The sequence below is a fragment of the Somniosus microcephalus genome, chromosome 12 (assembly GCF_052327205.1).
Source record: "Somniosus microcephalus isolate GS21.2 chromosome 12, FLI_Smic_1.0, whole genome shotgun sequence".
In the NCBI taxonomy this organism is placed as follows: domain Eukaryota; kingdom Metazoa; phylum Chordata; class Chondrichthyes; order Squaliformes; family Somniosidae; genus Somniosus; species Somniosus microcephalus.
The window spans coordinates 65,733,735-65,760,593 of record NC_140998.1 but is presented as its reverse complement, the minus strand read 5'-3'; the positions used below and the strand labels follow the sequence as shown (position 1 = coordinate 65,760,593).

Genomic DNA, 26,859 nt, shown 5'->3' with positions numbered 1-26,859 from the left:
CTTGACCAGTCTCCTATGCGGGACTTTGTCAAAAGCTTTACTGAAGTCCATGTAAACCACATCCACAGCATTTCCCTCATCCACACACCTAGTCACCCCCTCAAAAAATTCAATCAGATTGGTCAGACATGATTTACCCTTGACAAAGCCATGCTGACTATCCCCGATTAATCCTTGCCTCTCCAAGTGGTGACTAATTTTGTCCCTCAGAATTTTTTCCAATAATTTCCCTACCACAGATGTTAGGCTCACTGGCCTGTAATTCCCTGGTTTATCCCTGCTACCCTTCTTGAATAATGGTACTACGTTAGCTGTTCTCCAGTCCTCTGGTACATACCCTGTGGCCAAAGAGGTTCTGAAAATTTGTGTCAGAGCCCCTGCAATCTCCTCCTTTGCCTCACACAACAGCCTGGGATACATCTCGTCCGGGCCTGGGGATTTATCCACTTTTTGGCCTGCTAAAACCACTAGTACCTCCTCCCTCTTGATGCTAATATGTTCAAGTATGTCACAGTCCCCTTGCCCGATTTCTATGTCTGCATCGTCTTTCTCCATAGTGAACACAGATGCAAAAAATTCATTTAAAACCCCGCCTACATCATCTGGCTCTACACACAGATTGCCACTTTGGTCCCTAATGGGCCCAACCCTTTCCCTGGTTATCCTCTTGCCCTTAATATACTTATAAAACATCTTAGGATTTTCCTTTATTTTGCTCGCCAGTGTTATTTCATGGCCCCTCCTTGCCCTCCTAATTTCTCTTAAGTATGCCCCTGCACTTTTTATACTCCTCTAGGGCTTCCTCCGTCTTTAGTCTTTTGACCTTTACAGGAACATGTTGGCGTTGTACTCTCTCTAGTTCCCTTCTGAAAGTCTCCCACTGTTTTGATGTGGATTTTCCTATAAGTAGCTGCTCCCAGTCCACTTTGGCCAGATCCTGCCTTATCATATTAAAATCGGCCTTCCCCCAATTTAGAACCCTTATTTCCGGGCCGTCTTTGTCTTTTTCCATGACCACCTTAAATCTCACCAAATTATGGTCACTGTCGCCAAAATGCTCTCCTACTGACACTTCCACCACTTGCCCGGCTACATTCCCTAGAATTAGGTCCAGTACCGCCCCCTCTCTTGTAGGACTTTCTACATGTTGGCTCAAAAAGCTCTCCTGGATGCACTTTAAGAATTCTGCACCCTCTAAACCTTTCACACTCTGACTATCCCAATTTATATTGGGGAAGTTGAAATCCCCCACTATTATTACCCTATTATTTTTGCACTTCTCTGAGATTTGCCTACATATCTGTTCCTCTATCTCCCCCTGACTGTTTGGGGGCCTATAGTACACTCCCAGCAAAGTGCTTGCCCCCTTTTTGTTTTTAAGTTCTACCCATATGGCCTCATTAGAGGAACCCGCTAATATATCGTCCCTCCTTACAGCAGTAATTGACTCAATTAATATTGCAACACCCCCTCCCCTTTTACACCCCCCTCTGTCTCGCCTGAAGATTCTATACCCCGGAATATTGAGCTGCCAGTCCTGACCCTCCCTCAACCATGTCTCCGTGATAGCAACAATATCGTATTCCCATGTGTTCAACAACAACTTCAGTTCATCCACCTTATTTGCAAGACTCCTTGCATTAAAATAAATGCCTTCCAGCCCTGCCATATTCCCTTTTGCCTTCACATATTTGCTCTGCCTTCCCAGCTGACTTGTTTTTTCCTCCGTATTTGGCTGTAAATCACCCCCTACTATATAGCTCCACTCTGTATCCCATCCCCCTGCCAAGTTAGTTTAAACCCCCCCCCAATAGTGCTAGCAAACCTCCCCGCAAGGATATTGGTCCCCCTCTGGTTCAGGTGTAAACCGTCCGACTTGTACAAGTCCCACCTTTCCCAGAAGCAGACCCAGTGATCCAGGAAACTAAAGCCCTCCCCCCTGCACCATCCCTTTAGCCACGCATTCATCTGTTCTATCTTCCTATTCCTATACTCACTAGCACTAGTGTGACAGTTCCAGTGCTGCATTGCAATGGCAACCTTGAACCTGAGGTGTAAAAGAATTTTCACACACATCCCCATCTCTTCTATCTTCAGTACTCATGACATTTACCACATACACTGTAGCAATTTACAGCTTTTAGTATCATTACCGCCTTTTGACGCAAGCTATGAGACACAGCCTATAGTGAAGCCAGCCTAGGAAACATCAATTCTCTTCCCCTTCCTCTGCAAAAAATAAAAATGCTATACAAGTGAGCTTGATTGGATCAGTCTTGTGGTGCTCATTCATACTCCTTTCCCATGACGAAACCTTTTAGCAAGGTTGTAGAGTAGATTTTCATGTTTTTTGAAGAGAATGGGTGAGCACTGCAGCTATTTTGACGAATGTAACTCTGCTGTCCTAGCTTTAAAACAGCCCAACAAGATGCACTCCCCAAATGGCAGTCCTTAGCTCTGGAAAGATCTTCAATAATTCAGTTAGGATTTCATCTCCGCTATGGATTTTCAAGAATATAGAAAATCATGTCTGGAGAGAAGCCAGGATTAACTGGGGTATATTAACACGTCCTGAATTACTTATAACACCACCAAAATAAAGTCAATAACATTTCAATAGTTTTACTATTTTTTGTAGAAAAATATACAATGGGGAGCTTGTGAAAAAAGATGTTTATGACTGACTTGTGATTTTGAGAATGAGATGTAACTGGAAAAACATAAATGTTTATGGAGTGGAATTAATATAATTTCATGCGTGGATCAAATAGTATTGAATTTGAGATTTGGGTTTACAAAGAACCTTTCTTTATTGAATTAAGAGTGCTTTAAGAGTGTGCTTGCTGGCTCTTCTATCCAAACATGTAGAGTGAATTAGGTGCCTTGTTTTCTGAAACTACCATTGCACTTTACACAGTGCTGACCAGTAATATATGTCTGCATTGTCTGGCACACATTTAAAGTCCTGTTTTATGTGATTGATTGTGAGGGATGAAACTAGTTACATAAAAAAAGTTTGGTTATTGGACAACTACAGTATATTAGTCAGTCCTGGTTGTAAACTTAGAAGGAATGCGAAATGTTATGAGCAAAAATGAAACTTGGAGCTAAGTCGAATGTTGAAAGGTATATGAATATATCAGGATACTATCTGAATCTGCTTATCTCAGGATTATCTATGCATGGATTCAACTGGATTTATAAATGGCACCAACTCATTGTCGCGCTGGGTCAGAAGTGTGCTTCCGATGGTCCAAACAGTTCAATTTAGAATGTGGTTCCTATAAGTTGAGGTTCTCATATGATGACTTTGTTATGTCTGACATTGGTGATAGGTACTCAATTGCCTTGGCCTGAGCACATGGAGTTTGATAGTGCTATTATCGTTGTATTATGTCTGACATTGGATATAGGTATTCGATTGCTTTTGCCTGTAGAGTGTGTTTGGATCAGCCATTAAAAGCAACATGAACTGAGCTCTGCTTACGGCCTCTGGATTATCTTTGCAAACGCAACAGACTTATCAACTAGAATAGTGCTGTAAATATATTTTTGCTGTATTTCACATCATTTGAGTTCCACAAAGTATTTTTAAGCTATTAGCACGTGTAAGTTAGGCAGACATACAAAATTTAGCACCTTCCTTTCCTTTTTGATAAACGGGAGAACCCTTTCGGTTATATGTACTCTAATAAGTAAGTCCAATGTGAGTTTGATTTCTTTGGTGATGTCCTTTTGTAGTTTGATGTCCTTGATGTATAGGATCTAAATGATAAGGCATTGTGTTGGTTAATGGTGCTGAAGTTAATTTGCCACTATGTTCAAGGGGTTCAGTTTGCATAAATTATACCAAATGTGAAATACACCAATTTACAGTGTTCCCCTTACTGAAAAAGAAAACATCAAGAAAACAGCTACCCATTTTAAGACATACAAAAAGCTAGCTTATAATTATGAATAATACAAAAATATTCAATATGCACTTTTTCATGAAGGTAAATTCCTTTTAAAAGTATTTAGGAAACCAGTTCTATTACTTTTCAAGTACATAACATAATCATATAATTCATGTTGAGACATATCACTACAATTAAAATGGTATATCGCTCAACTGCTTCCCCAAACAAGAATTTGCCAGTTTTTCCATGAAGAATTTTGAAATATATGACTGATGATTAAATATGAAAGTGCTCACAAAGGCAGATGAAATGTGAAGCAGACAATTGTAAGGTACTGCAGTAGAAAGGAAAAATGGGTCAAACATTTACTACATGAATGGTACTGAAATAGCTAAGGATGATGTTGAAAGAGACTTGGGAGTCTTTGTAGACTCGATGATCAACATATCCAGCCACTCAGAGCAACATTCAGTTAAGCCAATAGAATATTGAACTACGCGAGCGAAACAGTAGAGTACAAGTCAGGGAAGTCATGATCAAACTGAGCAGTGATCTGGTCAGAACCACACCTTGAGTACTGTGTCCAGTTCTGGTCAGACCCACTCCTTGCGTACTGTGTCCAGTTCTGGTCAGACCCTCTCCTTGAGTACTGTGTCCAGTTCTGATCAGACCCACTCCTTGATTACTGTGTCCAGTTCTGGTCAGACCCACACCTTGCGTACTGTGTCCAGTTCTGGTCAGACCCACTCCTTGAGTACTGTGTCCAGTTCTGGTCAGACCCACACCTTGCGTACTGTGTCCAGTTCTGGTCAGACCCACTCCTTGAATACTGTCTGGGCAGATGGAGTATAATGTGGGGAAATGTGAGATTATTCACTTTGGTAGGAAGAATAGAGAAACAGAATATCTTTTAAATGGTGAGAAACTTTCAAATGTTGTTGTTCAGAGAGATTTGGGTGTCCTTGTGCAAGAAACACAGAAAGCTAGCATGCAGGTACAGGAAGCAATAAGGAAGGCAAATGGCATGTTGGCCTTTATTGCAAGGGGGTTGGAGTATAAGAGTAAGGAAGTCTTGCTACAATTGTACGGGGCCTTGGTGAGACCACACCTGGAGTACTGTGCACAGTTTTGGTCTCCTTATCTAAGGAAGGGTTGTGAATCTTTGGAATTCGCTACCCGAAAGGTCTGTGGATGCTGAGTTGTTGAGTATATTCAAGACTGAGATTGATAGATTTTTGGACTCTTAATGGAATCAGTGGATATGGGGATCGGGTCGGAGGCTGGCGTTGAGGTCGAAGATCAGCCATGATCTTATTGAATAGTGGAGCAGGCTCGAGGGGCTGTATGGCCTACTCCTGCTCCTAATTCTTACGTTTCAATGAAACTACATCTTTTCTTAATATGCACAGTGGTGCCATATGATATTTGCAAGTAAGATTTCTCTCAGCACTGTACATTTTATGATACTCAAATTTTGATACTTATGTAATAATTATGTGAAAGTGTCCATACCAATTGCTTTATTACCTGGCTTTACTTTCTGACAGACTGCAAAAATGCTAGTTTCCCTTGTAATATGATGCGAACAATTTCAAACATGATTGTATTTAAAAAGTATTCCTGGGGAAGTTATAAAGAACAGATGAAAAGAAAAAATGCAAATGATGTGAAATAAAATGAAAAAATTCTGGAAACGCTCCAACACCTCTGAGGAGGATGCCGACCTTCCTGAGAAAAGTAGTTTTGTCTCTAGAATCATAGAAATTTACAGCACAGAAGGAGGCCATTCGGCCCATCGTGTCCATGCTGGCCAAAGAAGAGCTATCCAGCCTAATCCCACTTTCCAGCTCCTGGTCCATAGCCGTGTAGGTTATGGCACTTCAGGTGCATGCCAAGTACTTTTTAAAATGCAATGAGGGTTTCTGCCTCTACCACTCTTTCAGGCAGTGAGTTCCAGACCCCCACCACCCTCTGGCTGAAAAAAGTTCTCAACTCCCATCTAATCTTTCTACCAATTACTTTAAATCTATGACCCCTGGTTACTGACCTCTCTGCTAAGGGAGATGGGGCCTTCCTATCCACTCTATCTAGGCCCCTCATAATTTCATACACCTCAATTAAGTCTCCCCCCAGCCTCCTCTGTTCCAAAGAAAACAACCCCAGCTGTTATGTCTTCTAGCGCTCGTAGTGCTTTGTAAAGACGCCTCTGGACTCGGTAGTTTGTAATTATAAACTACTGTTTTATTTGAGTTGTAATGGCTGCCTGCCGCATGGTGCGGGGTGATATTTCCAAGTGCCCTGTGCGGCGCCTGTGCACTACTTTCCCAGCATCGTAGTGCTGCTACACTTGATTTGAGTGTTAGTACACTTGTACAATGTAGTCCCAACATAACTATGTAACACCAGCCTATCCAATCTTTCCTCATAGCTAAAATTCTCCAGTCCTGGCAACATCCTTGTAAATCTCCTCTGCACCCTCTCTAGTGCAATCACATCCTTCCTGTAATGTGACCAGAACTGTACGCAGTATTCTAGCTGTGACCTCCCAGCTCTTATATTCTATGCCTTGGCAATTTCCATTTCAGCTCCCCTTGACTCATCTCCTCCAAACTGACCAACTTCCTGTCTTCTCTAAACCTCTCCCCCCCATATTCACAGCCATCCCCTCAAGCTTGCCATTTCCTGTGGCTCAAGCACCAAGCAAGGTAATTTTTGCCTATTTGGTCACATCCCTCGCCATACAATTCCCCCAAAATTCTTTCCTTTTGCATCCTGGAAACAAATTCCCTACTCAAATCTCTTACAACCACACATTTGCCACGATACCTCGGCAGCTATTTATTTATTGTAACACTACTCACCTCCGCCTTTGATGCCCTTGTTCCCAATAAAACCTTCACCGTGCCCATCTTGGTCATACTTCCGGTACAGCCTCCATCTTTGGTCCCTCAAGTCCAAGGGGAACAAACTTGAGAAACCTGGCCGATAACTGGTTTAGCCATTTATCCCCAGTCCTGACTTGCCCGCACCGGGCCATGTCTCCTCTGTCAAACCAGCCCACTATTCTAGGATTATCCTGGAGGGCAAAGATAACCTGCGTCCCCTTTTCTCTACCAACTGCCTCCTTAAACTCTTCTCCCCTAACCCCTCTCAACCTCTAATGACGTGCGAGGAAGGATTTGTTTATCTCCAAGTGTGGCTATCTGTTACTACCTCTGGTTCTTACTACCCCTAACCACCAAGCAAAACTCCCCTGTCCCATCGCCATCTGAGCCCTAACCCCCCCGATCTCTCTTGCTTTTCCAAACTCAACTCCCTCTCAGTAAAACGAATGCCCATTGCACAATCCTGCCTGGAACACAAGTTTAAAAGCTGATCCAAAAAATGTAAGCGATATTTTCCCAAAAGCAAACCCTTCATTGGATTAAGATGCTGGATTTTTTGATTGGTGTTATTTTAGTGCCGGGGGTGTGGGTTCCCACTGACAGTAAAATAACACCAACTGGAAAATCCTGGCTGCAAAAGCTTACAATTGGCCAAACTGCGTGAAGGTTTTGCGTGGGATTATTGTGCTATATCCAGTATTTAGTCTAAACACCTAAACAGCCACATGCTGTGACACAAACAACGCAGACAGGTTTATTTTATTATTAGTCACTAAAACTGTGACTTTAGCGGTAAGAGCAGGAGCAATGAACAAAAAGACTGGTCTTGTTCGTGTTAACTGGTTTGTACAAATTCAACAGGTGGTTTTTGAAGACACTGAGTGGTAATAAAATCATGTTGGACAGTTTTCCACTGAGTTGCTCACTACAAACTCTGCTTTATATATGCATTTGCTGTCTGAACATTTCAGAACAAGATGGTAAATCAAGATTAAATTACTTGTCATTTAGTCTGGAACTGGTCAGTACATGTACATGGGTGGACAAGTCATCATTCCCTTAGACTGTTATAGATTCGGTCGTAATGAGTATCAGTCGTTGATTTCATAAACAACAACTTGCATTTATATAGCACCTTTAACGTAGTAAAACATCCTCACAGTGCTTCACAGGAGCGTTAGCAAACAAAATTTGGCACTGAGCCACTTAAGGAGATATTGGGGCAGGTGACCAAAAACTTGGTCAAAGAGGTAGGTTTTAAGGAGCGTCTTACAGGAGGAGAGAGAGCTGGGAATGCTTTAGTCTGTACTGCATAAATGGAACGAATGAGTCAGTTGAGCAACACTCGTGGCAGTAAGGCTAAAAAAGGCAAGGTACAGGGAAAGTGGCATTAATCCAAAGTATTGCCATCAGAAATGCTGTTTAAAAATCTCAAGTTGTTTATCATTTCTAATTCTGAGAAGTAATATAGATTTGTGACTCAACTGGAATCCGCCACATCAAAATACTGCTACCCGGGAAAGAGCTGACTAAATTGATAGGGTTGTTTTGAACAGCAATAATCCTCGTTTCTGCTCCTGGATGCCAAACCTGGCACCGCAGTGCAATTGAAAGTTAAGTGCTGGCCTGGACTTGATGCTAAAATAATGACGTTGTGAAATTTCTACTCACAAGTTTCAGTAAGTTACTTTCTTGTGTCAGAGAACAGTTATGTTGTTGAGTGAAGGACTTGACTGGATTTTGCTGCATTGTTGAGTTTGTTCAGATCCTTGATCTGCCTCAGCCTCTCAGAGAACAGTTGGCCACACAATTGGTGCCATACTATCCAACAAGAGCTAAGCGGTTGATTTATTGAGACTCCTCTCTCTGAAAGGTTTCTGCCGAACAAACGCGCTATAGAAATTGTCACTTGTTATGTCATAGGCAATCTCCTAGAGAATGGAGTTCAAGTCAGATTATTAAAGCAGTATGTGTTGTGTCTACTGTGTTGGGGACTGATACTGTCACCAGATGAACAATAAAAATGTATTTATATTTTAAGCTCCACGATCCCTTCCCTAATAATCGCAGAAAGTAAATAGAAACAGGATGCAGATGCTTGCCGAAAGTGCAGGTGATGACAGTTGTACATTGGTACATTACAACTATGGCTAACCACTGACCAGCTGCTTCCCACTGTCTCTCTTTGTGATGATGTTTAAATCCATTGTTTGAAGGTGTTAATATACAATAGTGATTCAAACACTGCTGCCAATCATTGGTAACACAAGAAGCTGACAACTTGGTGCATTTTAATCCGCTCCAGCTCAACTAGTTTAAAGCAGGCCTTAAAAGAACATTTTCTGTTATTATTTAAAAGCTGTACATGCGGCACTACTTTCCATTATAGTCCAGTTCGACCTATTGTAGATTCCCTTGCCATTTATTTCTTAATTGTATTTGTGGTCTAAATCTACTGCACATGTTATAACGAGAGAATATTTGTCCAAGGCTGCTTTGACATTTTAAAACCAAAAGTATTTCCACGTGAAAGACAGAACAGGCAAGCCCACAAGCAATGACAGCAGAGAGAGTGGCCCAGATGTCCTCAGGAGGGAGTCACTGGTGGGAGTTATCACAGATGGAGATGAGCAGAGAGATGGAATCAAGTGTAGAAGTTATACCGGGAATGGTAGAATCAGGGAGGATGTGCTAACTGTAAAAGCTTGATTTCCCTGCCCTTCTACCCCTTCCATCCCAGAGTATAGGCATACAATCAAATCTGCAGTGCAAGTACTGTACTCGGTAAATGGTTAGCTTGTTAGAATCATCTTAGTTAGAGTTATTCTTAGTTTATTTAATAAAACTGGTGCCATTGTCTGCCGCTAAAGAAAAGCTTGATCCTGCGGTGACTTCGTCATTGTAGATTTACAAATCTAAAGGTCACGTGACAATAAAAAGCAGCTCCCTGAGGTAATTTGGCATTATTTTCCTTGCATGCTTTTTACTTGTTGCTGAGGCAGATGACATTAGGCTGGGCCATTTCTTGTTACTGAACAAAAGACGGTGTTCACTGGCTGCAGATCTGAAACAATTATAATCCCATGAACTGATGAAATAGCAACAGAGTAAGTGGTCTGTTTTCAATGAGTTTGCCTTTTGTGACACCCTCACTCTGGAAGTGATTCCTGTCCCCCTATAGAAGCAGGCTTATAAAGTACCCGAATGCATTTTTGCTCCATAATCATTGAAAGTATGCCCATAAACCCACTAAGATACACAGACCCAGGAATGCAGGGGGGTTGGGTGCATGGGGTGCATTCCCTTCACAAGAATAGTGTGGTCAGATATTGGGCCTCATTATAATGGAGCCAGCATGGTGATGAGAGCCCGCTACTAGTGTCACAGTGACCCTCAGGTGAGTGGGTCCAGGGGTTGGGCCGGTGGAAGGAGATTGCGGGTTGGGGCTGGGAGCGGCGATGATGTGGGGTCCTCCCCCACCCCCGGCTCCACGTTCAGGTAAGTTACTTACCTTCTTGGTTGGGCCTGGCAGGTGATCCCCAGGCCTGGTTTCCCCAAGTGCAGCTGGTGCCAGCTGCCTCACGGCAAGCCAATCTTGGAGAGGGGGCCTTAAACAGGCATTGGGCCCCTCATTTGCATTTGCAAAGTGCTTAACTCCTGTTTCGGGTGTGGATAAAGGACGCATATTTTTGTGCTTACCCAATATGATGGGCGGCGCACTTCCAGCCGGAAATGTGGACACACTTTCTACCCACCATATTGGGGCCTTAGTTTGAGCAGCTCCCAAAAAACAGGCACTGCATGGACCAACTTCTAGGCCACAAATGTTTAAATGAATACTGCACCTGCATAAATAATATTTTTTTTTAAATAGACTCTGCAATCTTAATAATAGCAACAAAAAGTAGATACTCTAGAAGGTAAAATGACTGATGGTCTGTCTTCTGGGTGCCTGTAAATTCACAAGACCCCAGCCACAGTTTAGATCCAAGCAGGTGCAAATAACAAGTTATTTGCAAAATTATTGCATAGCCTTAAGCTTCCATCTTGCACCATTTTTGTTAACAGATGAATGTAAAAGAGTCCATAGCAATATTTGAAGAAGAAGAAGGGACCTCAATTTTGACTCCTGAGCGGGAACACCTCAAAGCCTCAATAACATGCCACTTGTCGCCTTCCTGACCAAAATGGCCAGGCGGGTAGCGGGAGGCAGCTGCCCAGAAAGGGGGATGGTGGGGTGGAGGATCCTGGTTGGGGAGGAAATCTTGAAGCAGTTGAGGCCCTGCTTTTTTAAGGTTCCTTGTGGGCCAAGAGGAGCAGGACTCCAGGCCCCATAAGGAAACTTAACTAAATAACCTACCTTACTGGGCTTCTTATGGCCCTTGATCTGGCTCCCGTTGGTTTGGCCTGGCAAAGAAGCCATCACTGCTCCCCTGCTCAGGCCTCAGGTTAAAATGGCAGATCAGGCCCCAATGACATCATTGGAGCCCGATCTTATTTAAAGAGGGCCCCTCTAGCTTGGGGCAAGTGTCCTTGCCACCTGCAATTTAAAGTTGCAGTCGACCAGATTAGGGGGGTGGGGGAAGGAGTGGGTAAGTGCCTCACTAAATTTTAACTGCCCCATGCCAGGCAAGGGGAGTTAAAATCAAGGCCATGGAGTTCTCCTGGTGTCCTGGCCAACATTTCTCCTTCAACCAACACCACCAAAAACAAACTTTCTGGCCATCCATTCACTTGATGTTTGTGGGACCTTACTGTGTGCATATTGACTGCCATGTTTGCCTACATAACAGCGACTGCACTTCAAAAGTAAAGCTTAGGTTGCAAAGTGCTTTGGGATGTCCCGAGGACGTGATAAGTACAAATTCTTTCTGATACTGGTTTATACCTGGAAGTATCTACAGTAAACTCTTGTTTAAACGACACTTTATCATCCGGAATACTTCAATAACCGGCAAAATAGGTATATCTCAATACAAAACAACACCTCAGTAACCGGTAATCTTGCCGAATCCATCCATTTAACGGAACATTCTGTAGGTGAGTACCCAATTATACAGTACATTTCTTGATTTTTTATTTTTGTTTGTGTTAAAAATTGCCTTGGTAGGTATACCTCTCCGTTATCCAGAATTTTTCATCAACCGGCACCATCCTGGTCCTGTAGGTGCCGGATAAGAAAGAGTTTACTGTACTTTAGTTCTTTAGTTTAAACAACACATATTAATGTGCTGTTTAAATTCTTCAAAAACAATGGTAGTGAAACTTGAGGTTGGACACTGTTGGATGCTGCTATCGCATAACAATTGAGACCTTTCTAAGGTGAACCGTGATTAGTCTCCTTCAACTGTAAATGTTGTTATATTCTACTGAATTTCATCCTCAATAACTCGTATCTGACTTTGAAAATGACTAAAGTACATAGCAAGAATACACACGTTTCATTCACAATGTACTGATGCATATACCTGCACTGTACGATGGAAATTATGCATAAATGGAGCAGCCCAAAACGAATTGGATTTGCACTATCTTTGTGCTGTAGTTATCTGTAAACCAAAGTTCATTTAGTTAAATTAGACCTCTTTTAAAGACTGTTATGTAGTTCCATATTTTCTGTGCAACCCTTTTGTCTTGACTGCAGGGAATCATTTAAAATAATTAATGAAACATTAGTTATCACAAAAAATGAATTTCTCTGGGATGATGTTGCTTGATGAGATGCATATGACGAGTCGTCAGATAACCCAGGGAAGGGATAACTTTCTAAAACTACTACGCTATCTAGAAGAGACTGCCCGGAACACGACAACCATTTAAAAACGTAGGTCACATTTTAGATGTTTTTTGGCTAAGAAGCTGCAAACTGGCATCGACATAGAAACATAGAAGATAGGAGCAGGAGTAGGCCATTCGGCCCTTCGAGCCTGCCCCGCCATTCAATGAGATCATGGCTGATCATCCAAATTCAGTACCCTGTCCCTGCCTTCTCCCCATATCCCTTGATCCCTTTAGCCTCAAGAAATATATCCAATTCTTTCTTGAATATATTTAATGAACTGGCCTCCACCGCCCTCTGTGGCAGAGAATTCCACAGGTTCAACACTCTCTGGGTGAAGAAATTCCTCCTCATTTCAGTCCTAAATGGCTTACCCCTTATCCTTAGACTATGACCCCTGGTTCTGGACTCCCCGGCCATCAGAAACATCCTTCCTGCATCTAGTCTGTCCAGACCTGACAGAATTTTATAGGTTTCGATGAGATCCCCTCTCAATCTTCTAAACTCCAGTGAGTATAAGCCCAATCGACACAATCTCTCCTCATACGTCATTCCTGCCATCCCAGGTATCAGCCTGGTGAATCTTCGTTGCACTCCCTCCATGGCAAGAACGTCCTTCCTCAGGTAAGGTGACCAAAACTGCACACAATACTCAAGGTGCGGTCTCACCAAGGCCCTGTACAACTGTAGCAAGACATCCTTGTTCCTGTACTTGAACCCTCTTGCTACGAAGGCCAACATACCATTTGCCTTCTTAACTGCCTGCTGCACCTGCATGCTTACCTTCAGTGACTGGTGCACAATAACACCCAGGTCTCTTTGCACTTCCCCTTCTCCCAATCTATTGCCATTCAAATAATAATCTGCCTTCCTGTTTTTGCCACCAAAGTGGATAACCTCACATTTATCCACATTATAGTGCATTTGCCATGTTTCTGCCCAATCACCCAACCTGTCCAAATCGTACTGGAGTTTCACGACATCCTCCTCACAGCTTACCCTCCCACCCAGCTTTGTGTCGTCTGCAAATTTGGAGATATTACATCCAATTCCCTCGTCCAGATCATTAATATATATTGTGAACAGCTGGGGTCCTAGGACCGATCCTTGCGGTACCCCACTAGTCACTGCCTGCCACTCAGAAAACGACCCATTTATTCCAACTCTTTGCTTTCTGTCCACCAACCAGTTCTCTATCCAAGTCAATACCTTGCCCCCAATCCTATGTGCCTTAATTTTGCACGCTAATCTCTTATGTGGGACCTTATCGAAAGCCTTCTGAAAGTCCAAATACACCACATCCACTGGTTCTCCTTTATCTATTTTACCAGTTACATCCTCAAAAAATTCCAGTAGATTAGTCAAGCATGATTTACCTTTTGTAAATCCATGTTGACTTTGTCCGATCCTGTCACTGCTTTCCAAGTGCTCTGCCATTGCATCTTTTATAATGGACTCTAGCACTTTCCCCACTACCGATGTCAGGCTTACCGGTCTATAATGCCCTGCTTTTTCTCTACCACCTTTTTTGAATAGTGGGGTAACATTAGCTACCCTCCAATCCATGGGTACTGTTCCAGAGTCTATCAAATTTTGGAAGATGACTAGCAATGCATCTACTATCTCTAGGGCCACTTCCTTAAGTACCCTGGGATGTAGATTATCAGGCAGAAATGCTCGGGGCCTGAAATTTCTTTTGAAACAAAAAATTGGACTGCTTGATTTTCTGCATAATTTACAACATTCTAATGAAACGACAGGATTGCACAGCTTTGTAATGTATAATTTCTGTGAATGCAATTTTGGTGACAGGCCACTAATTATGGGGGAAAAAATGCATTTTTGCCTTTTTTGGTTAAAGGAAGCATTTCAGCCCCTTAGTAGAGCATAACCAATTGGACTTTATTCCACAAAAACTGTGTTCAGGGCTGGGACTGCTGACCTCTTTGACTAGAGGCCTGAACAGAACATTGGTTTAAAAAAAGAAATCTTCAGGTTCTAGACCACATCTATTTGATCCACCAAACACCCATATCCAGTTCCTGACACCTGTTTCACCAGTGTAATAAGGATAAGTTTCCCACTTAGCTGTTAACAGCCATCAGCTGCTTTACATAGATCATTAAGACATTTGTCATCGGATCATGATGTACATAGTATTATGCTACCCTGTATTTGTTCCCTAATTCTGTTGGCCTCGCTGACATAACTTAAAATCAGTCACTGCCTGATGCTGGGGATTGCTTTTCAGAAATGTGAATTGAAGTCACATGGCTGGGTCATGTAAGCGGACCCTGCTCCCCACCACCACTCAGCATTTCAGGCAGTACATGAATCAACAACAGAAGATTAACTTCAGAAATCTAGTAGCAATTGTGAAAGGCAGTTTGAGTTCATCAGTATATCTCAGTTTTATAAATTCAGCTCGGCTCAGTCTCCAAATGAAAAATTTCCAGGAAGCTGTTTAATATTGGAAAAAAATATCAATATTGGAAAAAAAAATACTAACGGTACAACTTTAATTTACTCTACCTCGCTACATCTCTCCCCACCTTCAAAAGCTTCCTCAAAACCTACCCCATTGCTTTTGGCCACCTCTGATAACCTGTGTCCCACTTCCTGCCCACTGCTCACTGCTCCTCCTATAAAGCATCTTGGGCACTTTAGTACATGAAAGGTACTGTAAATGTAAGCTGCTATGTGGAATTTCCCCACCTTTGTATGCAGTGCACTGATCTATATTAGTTGTTGCTGTGGTGCCATGTGTTAATGAACTGAGCATTATATGTTTCAGATGAATAAACGTGTTTTAGATCCTTTCACTTTATGGAGACTTTCAGTTCTTGTAATGCCCAACTACTCGGGAAGTGATAATAACTTGGTCTCATAAATATAGTTATGGGTAACTAGCTTGAGGCTATGTTGGTAAGTTTGAAAGTGGAACCAGCTGCCTTCACATAAGCTTAAAATAACTTTTAAAAATTAGGGTGGAGAGAAGAGAAAGTAAAAATGCCCAAAACGGGAAGGAAAAACTGCAATTCATAGTATGTAATACTCTTTTAAAATTATATCTCCAAAGTATTAAGATAAAGCTGTTAATTAAACAGAAATGTGTGGGTAAAAAAAGAGCAAATTACTGCAGATGCTGGAAATCTGAAACAAAAATTGGAAACGCTTGTGATACTCAGCAAGTCAGGCATCGTCCGTTGAGAAAACACAAAACAGCTGATGTTTCAGGTATAATACCTTTCATAACTTTGGGAAGCCCCCAATTTAAATGTTACCAGGGCTTTAATGAGCCTTGTGCACAGTTTCTGTGCAAGTTCCCCATGCCCTTCACGCTGGGCAGCCGTACTGAGGTGTGTTGGGCACCTTGGACACATTGCAAAGTTCAGGTCTCCATGGCCGATAACACAGAGACTGGGGGCCTGATGCACTTCAATAGATTTGGTCCCCCTCATCATTCTATTTCATCCACCCCCAGTGTAAAGCAATGCACTATAGTATCTGAAGGGAAATGACTATCTCAAGAAGAGAAATAAAATTGCTGGCTTTTCAAAACCTTATTCTCAGTATATAATTCAAAACAACATTTTCCTTTGATGATCCTTAGTTGTCACTGTAACTGCTAAATATGCCACTTAATTAGAAATGAATATTTTCAACAATTGAAGGACCATCTATATCATTAAAAGTTTACTTTGGAGTCAGTTGACTACATGTGAGAAGGTAAGTAATGGCCACAAGGCATTGTAGGTACAAAAATGGCTGTAACGTATGATTCTGGCGATGTAAAAATATAGAAAGATGTGAACATTCTGACCTCAATATGCAAGATGCACATTTTCCAAAGATGTAGAGGGGCTCTGTATCTTCTACATACATTGCAGTTTAAATAAATTATTTAGATATGCATGGAACAAGTCAGAAAAACACACGAAGCCTGGCGTTGCCTGATTGAATCTTCTGTATTTATGAGCACAAACCATATAAAACAGTTTTAATGAGGGAGGAGACAGGAAGAGCACCACTGTCACATTCATACTGCAGTGCAGAAAAATGTGCTTTTCTTATAGTTATGACATGAATATTATTTTCATTATTAAATATTTCTGATGGAAATCGCTAACATAACTTTGTATGAGGGAAAGTTCAAACTTTTTGTTAATGGCGTTTACTCTGCTTTCACTGCTTGCTGGTTTGGTGGTAATATTTCCTGAAATTTTAACTTTGTCACTTCTATTTTTTTTTTGTTCAAATTGACCCACTGCTAATTTCCAACATTTCCCGACACCGCTTTCAAACTCATTCCCACGATTGTCAAGGGAGAATTCCTCAGAAACGGCTTGATCGAGCATGATATGTTATCTTTGATATCTGAAGTACAGGCTGTTTCAGCTGTTCACTTCCCCCCCCCCCCTTGAAATTCTATTCCCTGGTGATTTGATGAAAATGATATGTTCAACCTATGACTTCTGAATCCTGAAATAGAACAGAATTATGTGATTCTGTAATCATTTCTGTTCCTCATTTTTATGCTGAATAAAGGGGATATTTTATTTCTGTTTGGAGGCCAGATGACAGAATGATTATTGTTCAGGCTCAGAACAGCTTGAGCACTTAGCAAGAATGACTGTAGTTAACCAGTACAAGTCGATCATGTATTCAATGCTGCTGGTGTGTCTGTGTTTTTGTGAGTCCTACTTTTTTTAAGTGTTCGCTTGGCTGAGTTGGAGGCACTCACACCTCTGAGTTAGAGAGTTCAAGCCCCAGTCCCGTTCTTCAGCAGGTAATCTCGGTTGACACTTAAGTGCATCACTGAGGGAGTGCTGCATTGTCAGCTGCCATGCTTTTAATGAGACATTACACTGAAGCCCCATCTGACTGTTCTGCTAGTTATAATAATAATAATAATAATAAACTTTATTGTCATTGTTAGTGCACAAGTGCAGTACAATGAAATGTAGGCTTGCGGCTCCCGAGAGTGTACATTTAGATTAAGACATTTAGACATTCAACATACATTTGGCTTGTAATACATTAACATAAACATAACCATAATAAAGTGCATTGGCAGATGCGCAGGCTTTAGAGTTTATTTGTGGAGTTCAGTAGGATGACAGCCCTGGGAAAGAAGCTGTTCCTAAATCTGGTCGTTCGGGTGCGAATGCATCTGTAGCGCCTCCCAGATGGCAGGAGGGCGAACAGACTGTGGCTGGGGTGGGTAGGGTCTTTGATGATGAACCGTGACCTCCGTAAACAGCGTTAAAGATCCCATGACACTCTTTGAATAACAGTAACGTGTTCTCCTGAGGTTATAGCCAACATTTTCCCCTCGTGTTTAACAGTGAATACACCTCAAAAGAAATTAATTTTATCTGAAGCGCTTTGGATTATCCTGAGAGAAGTGATGAGGTGCTAAGTAAATGCTCTCTCTTTCTCTCTCAATTGCCCTTGCTCTTTTTGCAACTGAGTCTTCCCACGTCACATACCTTTCCTAGTTGAGATAGTGAGCAGTGACATGCATCCAGGCCTTTACCAAATACTGTTCTGAAACCAACCAGTAGAAAATCGCCTTCAATTGCACTTCTTTCTCATTTTCCTAAAGCTCTATTAAATATTTTCCCATAACAATCCAGTTATGGAGGCAACTCCATGGTGTGGGACTCACAAGCATGAACCCAGATCTCACCATCATGCTACCATATTCATCGCCAGTTTCACCTCAATGATGCTGGTTTTAAAGTATTCATTACTCTACTTCCGAGTACTAGTGTCAGGTTTTTAAACATGTGTGTACATTATACTGTATCCCTAACTGGTGGAATTCACTATTTTTGTAGAATTTCAGGGATCTGTCCAAGCTCACGGGCTCTCCAGGCCTATTCTGTTCATGCAAAAGCTCCCACTGTAACTCCAAATTCTGAAAGGGATAGGGTGCAATTACAATGGAGTGAGAGGATTGGCTGGTTCTACAAGCTGCACAGTGGCTTACTTCCCGACCAATGGTCTTGAGTTTGAGCCCAAAACCACCTGTCCCAGCTGGGAACAAATGTCTCAGTTCTTCACCGGGGTTCTGGATAAGGCCAGCAAGGTACATGAGGGTAAATTCACTGATCTCATGTTCTCAGTGGGAAACCATGCCCAAGGGGAGTGCGGATCAGAGATAGGGCTCTATCACTGCAACACCACTTCTCCGCCGCCGCCTCCCGCCCCCATTCCCTTTGGGTGGAGCTCTGCTTTGGGAGCATGGGATTGGTGAATTTACCATATAATTTGCTCTTTGACTGTAAACATACATTTACTTGGCATAGAATCATAGAAAGTTACAGCACGGAAGGAGGCGATTTTGGCCCATTGTGTCCGCGCCGGCCAACAAAGAGCTATCCAGCCTAATCCCACTTCCCAGCTCTTGGTCCGTAGCCCTGCAGGTTACAGCATCCCAAATGCACATCCAAGTACTTTTTAAATGTGGTTAGGGTTCCTGCCTCCACCACCCTTTCAGGCAGTGAGTTCCAGACCCCCACAACCCTCTGGGTGAAGACATTTCCCCTCAAATCCTCTCTAAACCTTCCACCAATTATTTTAAATCTGTGCCCCCTGGTTTTGACCCCTCTGCTAAGGGAAATAGGTCCTTTCTATCCACTTTATCTAGGCTCCTCATAATTTTATACACCTCAATAAGGTCTCCCCTCAACCTCCTCTGTTCCAAGGAAAGCAAACCCAGCCTATCCAGTCTTTCCTCATAGCTAAGATTCTCTACTCCCGGCAACATCCTTGTAAATCTCCTCTGTACCCTCTCTAGTGCAACCACATCTTCCCTGTAATGTGGTGACCAGAACTGCATGCAGTACTCTAGCTGAGGTCTAACTAGTGTTTTATACAGTTGAAACATAACACCCCTGCTGTTGTATTGTATGCTACAGCTAATAAAGGCAAGCATTCTGTATGCCTTCTCAACCACCTTATCTACCTGGCCTGCTACCTTCAGGGATCTGTGGACATGCACTCCAAGGTCCCTTTGTTCCTCTACACTACTCAATGTCCTACCATTTAATGTGTATTCCCTTTCCTTGTTAGCCCTCCCCAAATGCATTACCTCACACTTCTCCAGATTGAATTCCATTTGCTACTGTTCTGCCCACCTGACCAATTTATTGATATCTTCCTGCAGTCTACAGCTTCCTTCTTCAGTATCAATCACACAGCCGATTTTAGTATCATCTGCAAACTTCTTAATCATACCCCCTATATTCAAGTCTAGATCATTGATATATACCACAAAAAGCAAGGGACCTAGTACAGAGCCCTGCAGAACCCCACTGGAAACAGCCTTCCAGTCACAAAAGCACCCATCAATCATTACCCTCTGCTTCCTGCCTCCAAGCCAGTTTTGAATCCAACTTGACACTTTGCCCTGGATCCCATGGGCTTTTAACTTCATGACCAGTCTGCCATGTTGAACCTTATCAAAAGCTTTGCTAAAGTCCATATACACTACATCAAACGCACTACCCTCATCTACCCTCTTTGTTACCTCCTCAAAAAATTCAATCAAGTTTGTCAGACACGACCTTCCCTTAACAAATCCGTGCTGACTATCCTTGATTAATCCGTGTCTTTCTAAATGAAGATTTATCCTGTCCTTCAGAATTCTTTCCAATAATTTTCCCACCACCGAGGTTAGGCTGACTGGCCTGTAATTACTCAGTCTATCCTTTTCTCCCGTAAGTTTCAGGGGCGGCGGGTACCCGCCCCGCACTGGGACCTGCCAAAACCAGGTGGGAAGGGATTGGTGCCAATTAACTGCCTGTTAACAGGTAGCTAACAGGCAGTTTTTAGCCTAATCCCTATTTTGAGGGGTTTCGTGTGGGTTTCCCGACGGCTCCAAACCACGCCAGGTTAGAGCAGGCGGGTCGTCGGGTTGAAGGAGTTGGAGGGGTCGCGATGTTGGCGCTCAGGTGAGTGATGGGTGCATGAGTGTAAAGGTAAGTGTGTTTGGTGTGTCTAAAGTGTGTAAAGAACTTTTACTTACCTGTACTTACCTTCACAGCCTTTCTTCCTGTAGCCGTCAGGTGCGCATCACTCAGCCGGAACTGAAAGCTGAACGGCTGCGATCTGTGAAAAGTGACAGCCTTCAGCTTTGAGTGCCGGTAAGAGTTCTAACTGAGTCTGTGCAGAATGACTCATGTCAGAACTCAGACTGTCAGTGTTTGACAGCTTCAAACAGCTGTAAAACACTGATATTTCATCTGTCAAGAACTCTTGACAGATGAAATTTCAGTCTGTGACGTCACCTGTTGCCGGCCGGGTGGCCCTTAATTGGCCTGCTGAGCCCGCTGGGCGGGCTCAACAAGGTCAATCAAGGGAAAATTGCGCGGATTGGCCGGACGTCGAAGTAGGCGGGTCAAAAACCCGAAAGGGGAAGTCCCGCCTTCTTCCCGACAGGTTCGGGAAAATCTACCCCAAAGTATTCATTAAGAACCCTACCGACGTCTCCCGCCTCCACACACACATTACCCTCATGATCTCTAATTGGCCCTACCCTTTCTTTAGTTATCCTCTTACTCTTAATATATTTATAAAACATCTTTGGGTTTTCCTTGATTTTACTTGCCAAGAATTTTTCATGCTCTCTCTTTGCTTTCCTAATATCCTTTTTTAATTGCACCCCTGCACTTTCTGTACTCCGCTAAAGATTCTGCAGTATTTAGCCCTCGGTATCTGTCATACGCCTCCCTTTTTTTCTTTATCCTACCCTGTATATCCCTAGACATCCAGGGGGCTCTAGGTTTGTTAGTCCCACCTTTTTTCTTTAAGGGCACATATTTGGTCTGAACCCTCCGGATCTCCAACTTGAATGCCTCCCACTGCTCTGACACTGATTTACCTTCAAGTAGCTGTTTCCAGTCCACTATGGCTAAATCCCCTCTGAGCTTAGCAAAATTTGCTTTTCCCCAATTTAGAATTTTTATTCCTAGTCTATCCTTGCCCTTTTCCATAACTACCTTAAATCTAACAGAATTATGGTCACTAGCACCAAAATGCTCTCCCACTGATACGCCTTCCACCTGCCCAGCTTCATTCCCTAAAACTAAGTCCAGAACCGCCCCCTCCCTTGTTGGGCTTGCTACATACTGGCTAAAAAAGTTCTCTGGGATGCATTTTAGGAATTCCGCACCCTCCATACCCTTCACGCTAATTTTATCCCAGTTAATATTGGGGTAGTTGAAATCCCCTACTATTACTGCCCTATAGTTTTTGCACTTCTCAGAAATTTGTCTACATATTTGCTCTTCTATCTCCCTCTCACTGTTTGGGGGTACACTCCCAGCAGTGTGATCGCCCCTTTTTTGTTTTTCAATTCGACCCATATGGCCTCGTTTGATGATCCCTCCAACATATCATCCCTCCTCACAGCTGTAATAGTTTCTTTAATCAATACCACGACCACTCCCCCCACCCCGTCCCTTTTTACCTCCCTCTCTATCCCGTCTGAAAATCCTGTAACCAGGAATGTTGAGCTGTTGTGAAGAAATTAGTACTGGAGACAGTGAATTCCGTGCTGCAGATTGTTGCTGACTAAAGGTGCAGCAGCTTCTGTGAGGAAAAAATAAAAAAATGAGGACTTCAACTGTCAGGAGCTTATGGCAAGTGCTATACACATGACTGTATGCGGTTCAATTAAGAACCGATTTTAAATGCTGTAGGTTATTAAATAAAGTGAAATGGTGTAAAGCAATGTGTAGATTTATATTGACGTGACATTCTAAGCCAGAAGAACCCATGGGATATTTTTCATAAGCTGTTGATGTGCGTGCTCCATTTTATCCTGATGTGACAACCAGTACAGTGACTATTAGACTTTGCAGAAACCGAATGCATTCTGCTGTTTAAATATTTACTAATGAACATCCTCTTGGAGAAACCCACCACACAAGTGGAAGGATCCTCTAAAAGTAGCAGAGAAGGATATTGATGTTTGATTTGTACAAAGAAGTCTGATATGCTGACCATTCCAAAATACTTTACAGTGAAATCTATTTATTCTTCTTGTCACAGTTTAACAGTGGCACTACAGTCCTAACATGGTTGTCATCTTTTGTAGCTTATGTAGAAAACGCCTTGTTCCAGTGGCACTTAGACTCCATCCCTGTCCTCGCCCTCTTTTATATATTGATATTTGCAGGAGTGCTATTTCCTTAGATGGATAATTGTCATCCTCCTTTGCAGTGAACAGAGCATCTGCCAAGCACGGGCCTCGGTTATGGTCTATGATGATTCAAGCAAAAAGTGGGTCCCGGCCAAACCTGGACAACAAGGATTCAGCAGAGTCAACATCTATCACAACACCTCCAATAACACCTTCAGAGTCGTTGGAATGAAACTACAGGACCAGCAAGTAAGTAGAAAGAATTAACTTAGCCTTGACAACCATATTTTAGGTGTGGTAAGGATTGAAGTTCAAATGAGTTAAGATGTAACAATCATGATTGTGTTCTTAGAATATTTAGGAACACAGTGTAGATCCTTCTTTCCAATAGACCATTGACAACCTGCAGTGTCATGGATTCTACCCAATTTATTCAGGTTCCCAAGGGCGATGGATAGGTGAAACTCTATATTGTGTGTCCCTTATCACTGAAGGTAATTGGACAAAGACTCCAGGATATCAGTATAGCATTACAAGGTACATTATTCAGCCCTGATCAGTTACAGTGCACAGGTATTTGTGGTCCAATCAAGACTCTGCCCATAATATTGCATAGATTATTTAACCTTCTCTGTCTATGCTTGTCCTTCCAACCTTCAGAATCATAGAAGTTTACAGCATAGAAAGAGGCCACTCAGTTTTTGCTAGCAGTGTTGTCCAATAAAAATCGCTGATTAGCCACAGGTGTGGCTGCAGTGACACCGTTTTAGCCACTTTCACTAATTTTAGTAGAAAATGCCTTCAACTCATTTCACCACCATTCAGTGTGATACTTTGCAATCTTTTTTAGCAAAGTTAGCTTTTCTGGCGTGAATTTATCAGACACAGCACATTCTTAGTGCAGCTTCTAGGTTTTTTTTATTCAGCAGTTGCGAGCGGTTCTTTGACTTCATCAGAGTGATTGCTGAGAACGTTGACTCACACGACAAGACGTGTCGGACCTGCCCCTGCTCTCCAGCCAGAATGTGGTTGGATGCTGCTGGCCCTTTGCCATGATGTGCCCTTTTGCAGCTGCTCATTATTGGTTAGGTTTGCTTTCTTCTGTTGTCCTGGAGCAGTTATTAATCACAGTGACAGCTCCCCTCTCTACTCCACTTTCCACTGGAAAGGATAATCGAGCGGGGTGTATAACGGGCGGCCGATCTCACCCCTTGTACAGCCCCGCTGAAGTTGAAAGTTCCAACATGTGTTGCTGGTCTTTCCATGGTGCTGAAATCCAGCATTTTCACCCGTGTTGCACACCATTTTAGCAGATAACCAATTCGCAGTAACCTGGAAAGTAAAGCACGCACAACAATCAAAGAATACTCGCACACTGATTTTCATCTTACCATTTTATAATCAAACGCACAAAAAGGTTAAAGTACACATGCATACTGTGAGTATGAGTATTGAGATCACAGGCCCCCAACAACTGTGTCAGTTACTCATTATTCATTTATTAATCAAAAATGCAATTAGCCACCTCTAGACTCCCACTTAGCAACATGTGGCTTAGTGGCTAACGTACTGGACAACACTCTACTAAAGCCATCCAAAACTAATCCTACCGCCCGCTTCTCTCCCCATTTAATTCCATTCGTAACCAGATATTCATCCTGTTCCTTTCTAGATTAAAACAGCATTAATTACTTTTATTGGGATTTATTCCACATACTCTACGTTATGAGAAGAAAATTCTTCTCGTGTCCCTTTTCAATCTTCTTTCCTCTGCTGAAAACAAGCCGAATTCTGCGAGCGAGGCTTGCTTCATTGCTCAGTGTTTTAAACCCTGGAATTATCCTTTACCCTCTTCTCTGAACTGAATCCAATATATCATGGTCCTTTTGATAGGGTACACAAAATGGCACATAGCATTCCTAATGTAGCCTTATCAATATATGATGTATATTTGAGATGCAAAATAGTATTTGGTCCCTTACTGCATAAAGATAAATGGTGCGATTCAAAGTTATACCTGGGCAGTACTTGCGCTGAACAAGCTGGTATGAAATGCACATCTAGAATGGTGAGTTGTGTGTATGATCCTGAGGGAAACCCAGAGCATCAACAAATGATTCTCATCCAAATGAACCTGTACCTTACCACAGGCCAACACACCTAATCCCACTGCAGGTACTTGTTCAATATTGTAAAGATTTTAAAGTATTTAGGAAAATAATTAATTTTATTTACTGGAGAGCAGACAAGGTTTGTGGACATATATTTTGAAGATTATAATCTTCCATTTAAGGTCCTCCCAAATGTCTGAAAGTGTCTGGCTAATAATTTGGTGAATAATTTTGGACAGCTATTATCTTCATGAAAATGTGTTTGGCTCTGAATTTACTTACAATTTTTGACAAGATTCTGGCATAAGATCAGCATTGATGGGCCAAATGGCCGCCTTCCGTGCTCTAACCATTCTATGGGAGTGGGCCTTTGGCGTAGCGGTAGCATCCCCACCGCTGGGCCAGAAGGCGTAGGGTTTCGAACCCCACTCCAGACAGTCCCGGCAAGTGGAGTCGGAGCTCCGGCTCTAAATTCTGGGTTGACATCCAGCGGGATACTTGTGGGTGTGGGTGGCCCCCCCCCTCGTATGGGTTGTGGGAGCCCGTAAAACCCTCCCGCCATAGGACTAACCACCCTAATGGCTGGTACGAAGATGGTTACGGTCACGGAAGGAGCGTTAATCGCGGCCAGAAATCCTTCCACCACTTCATACAGTTCTCCAAAGGGAACAGTGTGAAGACACGTACGACGACGACCATTCTATGATTCTATACCGGAATAGAGTCCCGGATCTGAGCCTTTCTGTGTAATGTGATCGCTGATGCTGCTAGGAGCTCATTATCATATATTAAAATGAGCAGTAACGATGTTGGAATCACAAAAATCCCATGACATGCACTCCCACTGCACCAAGGATAACACAGAATGAAGTAGAAGAGGTATACTTGTCAGTATCATTTGCTACAGGCCAAAGTGCTTTACTTTGGAGGTTGAATACACTTTCAGGAGAGATCTCTGGAGATGAGGAAGAGCTTTTGAAGTGTTTCTTTTTTGCTTTGCATTGATTGACTTGCATCTAACAGCCTGAGGGCCTAGGACACTACTGGGATTTTTTTTTTACCTCACCCACAGCAAGTCGTTCTGAGTACTAGGTATGAGATTCCAATGGCCAGTCCCTTGTATGTAATAACTAGCTGGAGTACCCGGCGTTGCCAAGGAAACTGAAGAACCTCTGCCATGTTTATAAAACTGTTTATAAAACTGTTGGGATTGAAGAACTCTTCCTAAGCACCCAGGAGGTGGTTCTTTAACTTCGTTTTTTGTTAATGGGGATCGCCAGTAGCCATATACTCCAGGTTTTACAGTTTTGGGTATGTCTCGCCTGGTCAACAGCTTGCCGTGCCTGAGTCTGGTCAGGAGTCTCTGACTCCCCCCTCCCTCTCCCTCCCCCTCCCTCCCTCACCCTCTCTCCCTCCCTCCCTTCACTCTCTCCCTCCACCCCTCTCTCCCTCCCTCTCACTCCCTCGCCTTCACTCTCTCCCTCCCTCTCTCCCCCTCCCCCTCTCTCCCCCTCCCCCTCTCTCTCACTCCCTCCCCCCTTCACTTTCTCCCTCCCTCCCCGTCGCTCCCTCCCCGCGCTCCTTCCCTCCCTCCCTCTCCCACCCCCTCACTCTTTCCCTCCCTCCCCCTCTCTCAATTCAATTCAATTCAATTCAGATCGCTTTATTGGCATGACAAGGTACATCTTATGTTGCCAAAGCATCGAAAAACATTCATGGTTGAACACAAAAATACAGATCTATCCATACAGTGTATAAACAGATATATCCCTGAGTGTATAAATATACATTCATATAATTTGTATATACTCTTTTCTTATATTTAGTGGTTGTCCCTCTGTTTATGGCAAGCTGTAACATAGTGTGCCGCTAAGGTTACACAATTTCTCTCTCTCTCCCCTCTCTCTCCCTCCCCCTCTCTCTCCCTGCCCCTCTCTCCCCCCCTCTCCCCCTCCCTCCCCACTCTCACTCCCTCCCCACTCTCTCTCCCTCCCCCACTCTCTCTCCCTCCCTCTGTCTCCCTCCCCTCTCT

General features: G+C 42.9%; 1 protein-coding gene across 8 annotated transcripts in view; it reads left to right on the top strand.

Annotated features, from left to right (window-relative positions):
• Positions 1-26,859, top strand: part of LOC147109246 (ena/VASP-like protein) — a 354,043-nt gene that overhangs the window by 212,448 nt on the left and 114,736 nt on the right. For 7 of the 8 annotated variants that reach the window (XM_086002994.1, XM_086002992.1, XM_086002997.1 and 4 more), the window contains exon 2: positions 22,797-22,965. In XM_086002994.1, the coding sequence (XP_085859120.1) occupies positions 22,797-22,965 (169 nt within the window). Of the gene's footprint in view, positions 1-22,796; positions 22,966-26,859 lie in introns of those variants that run through there. The other variant, XM_086002999.1, reaches the window with a different exon arrangement.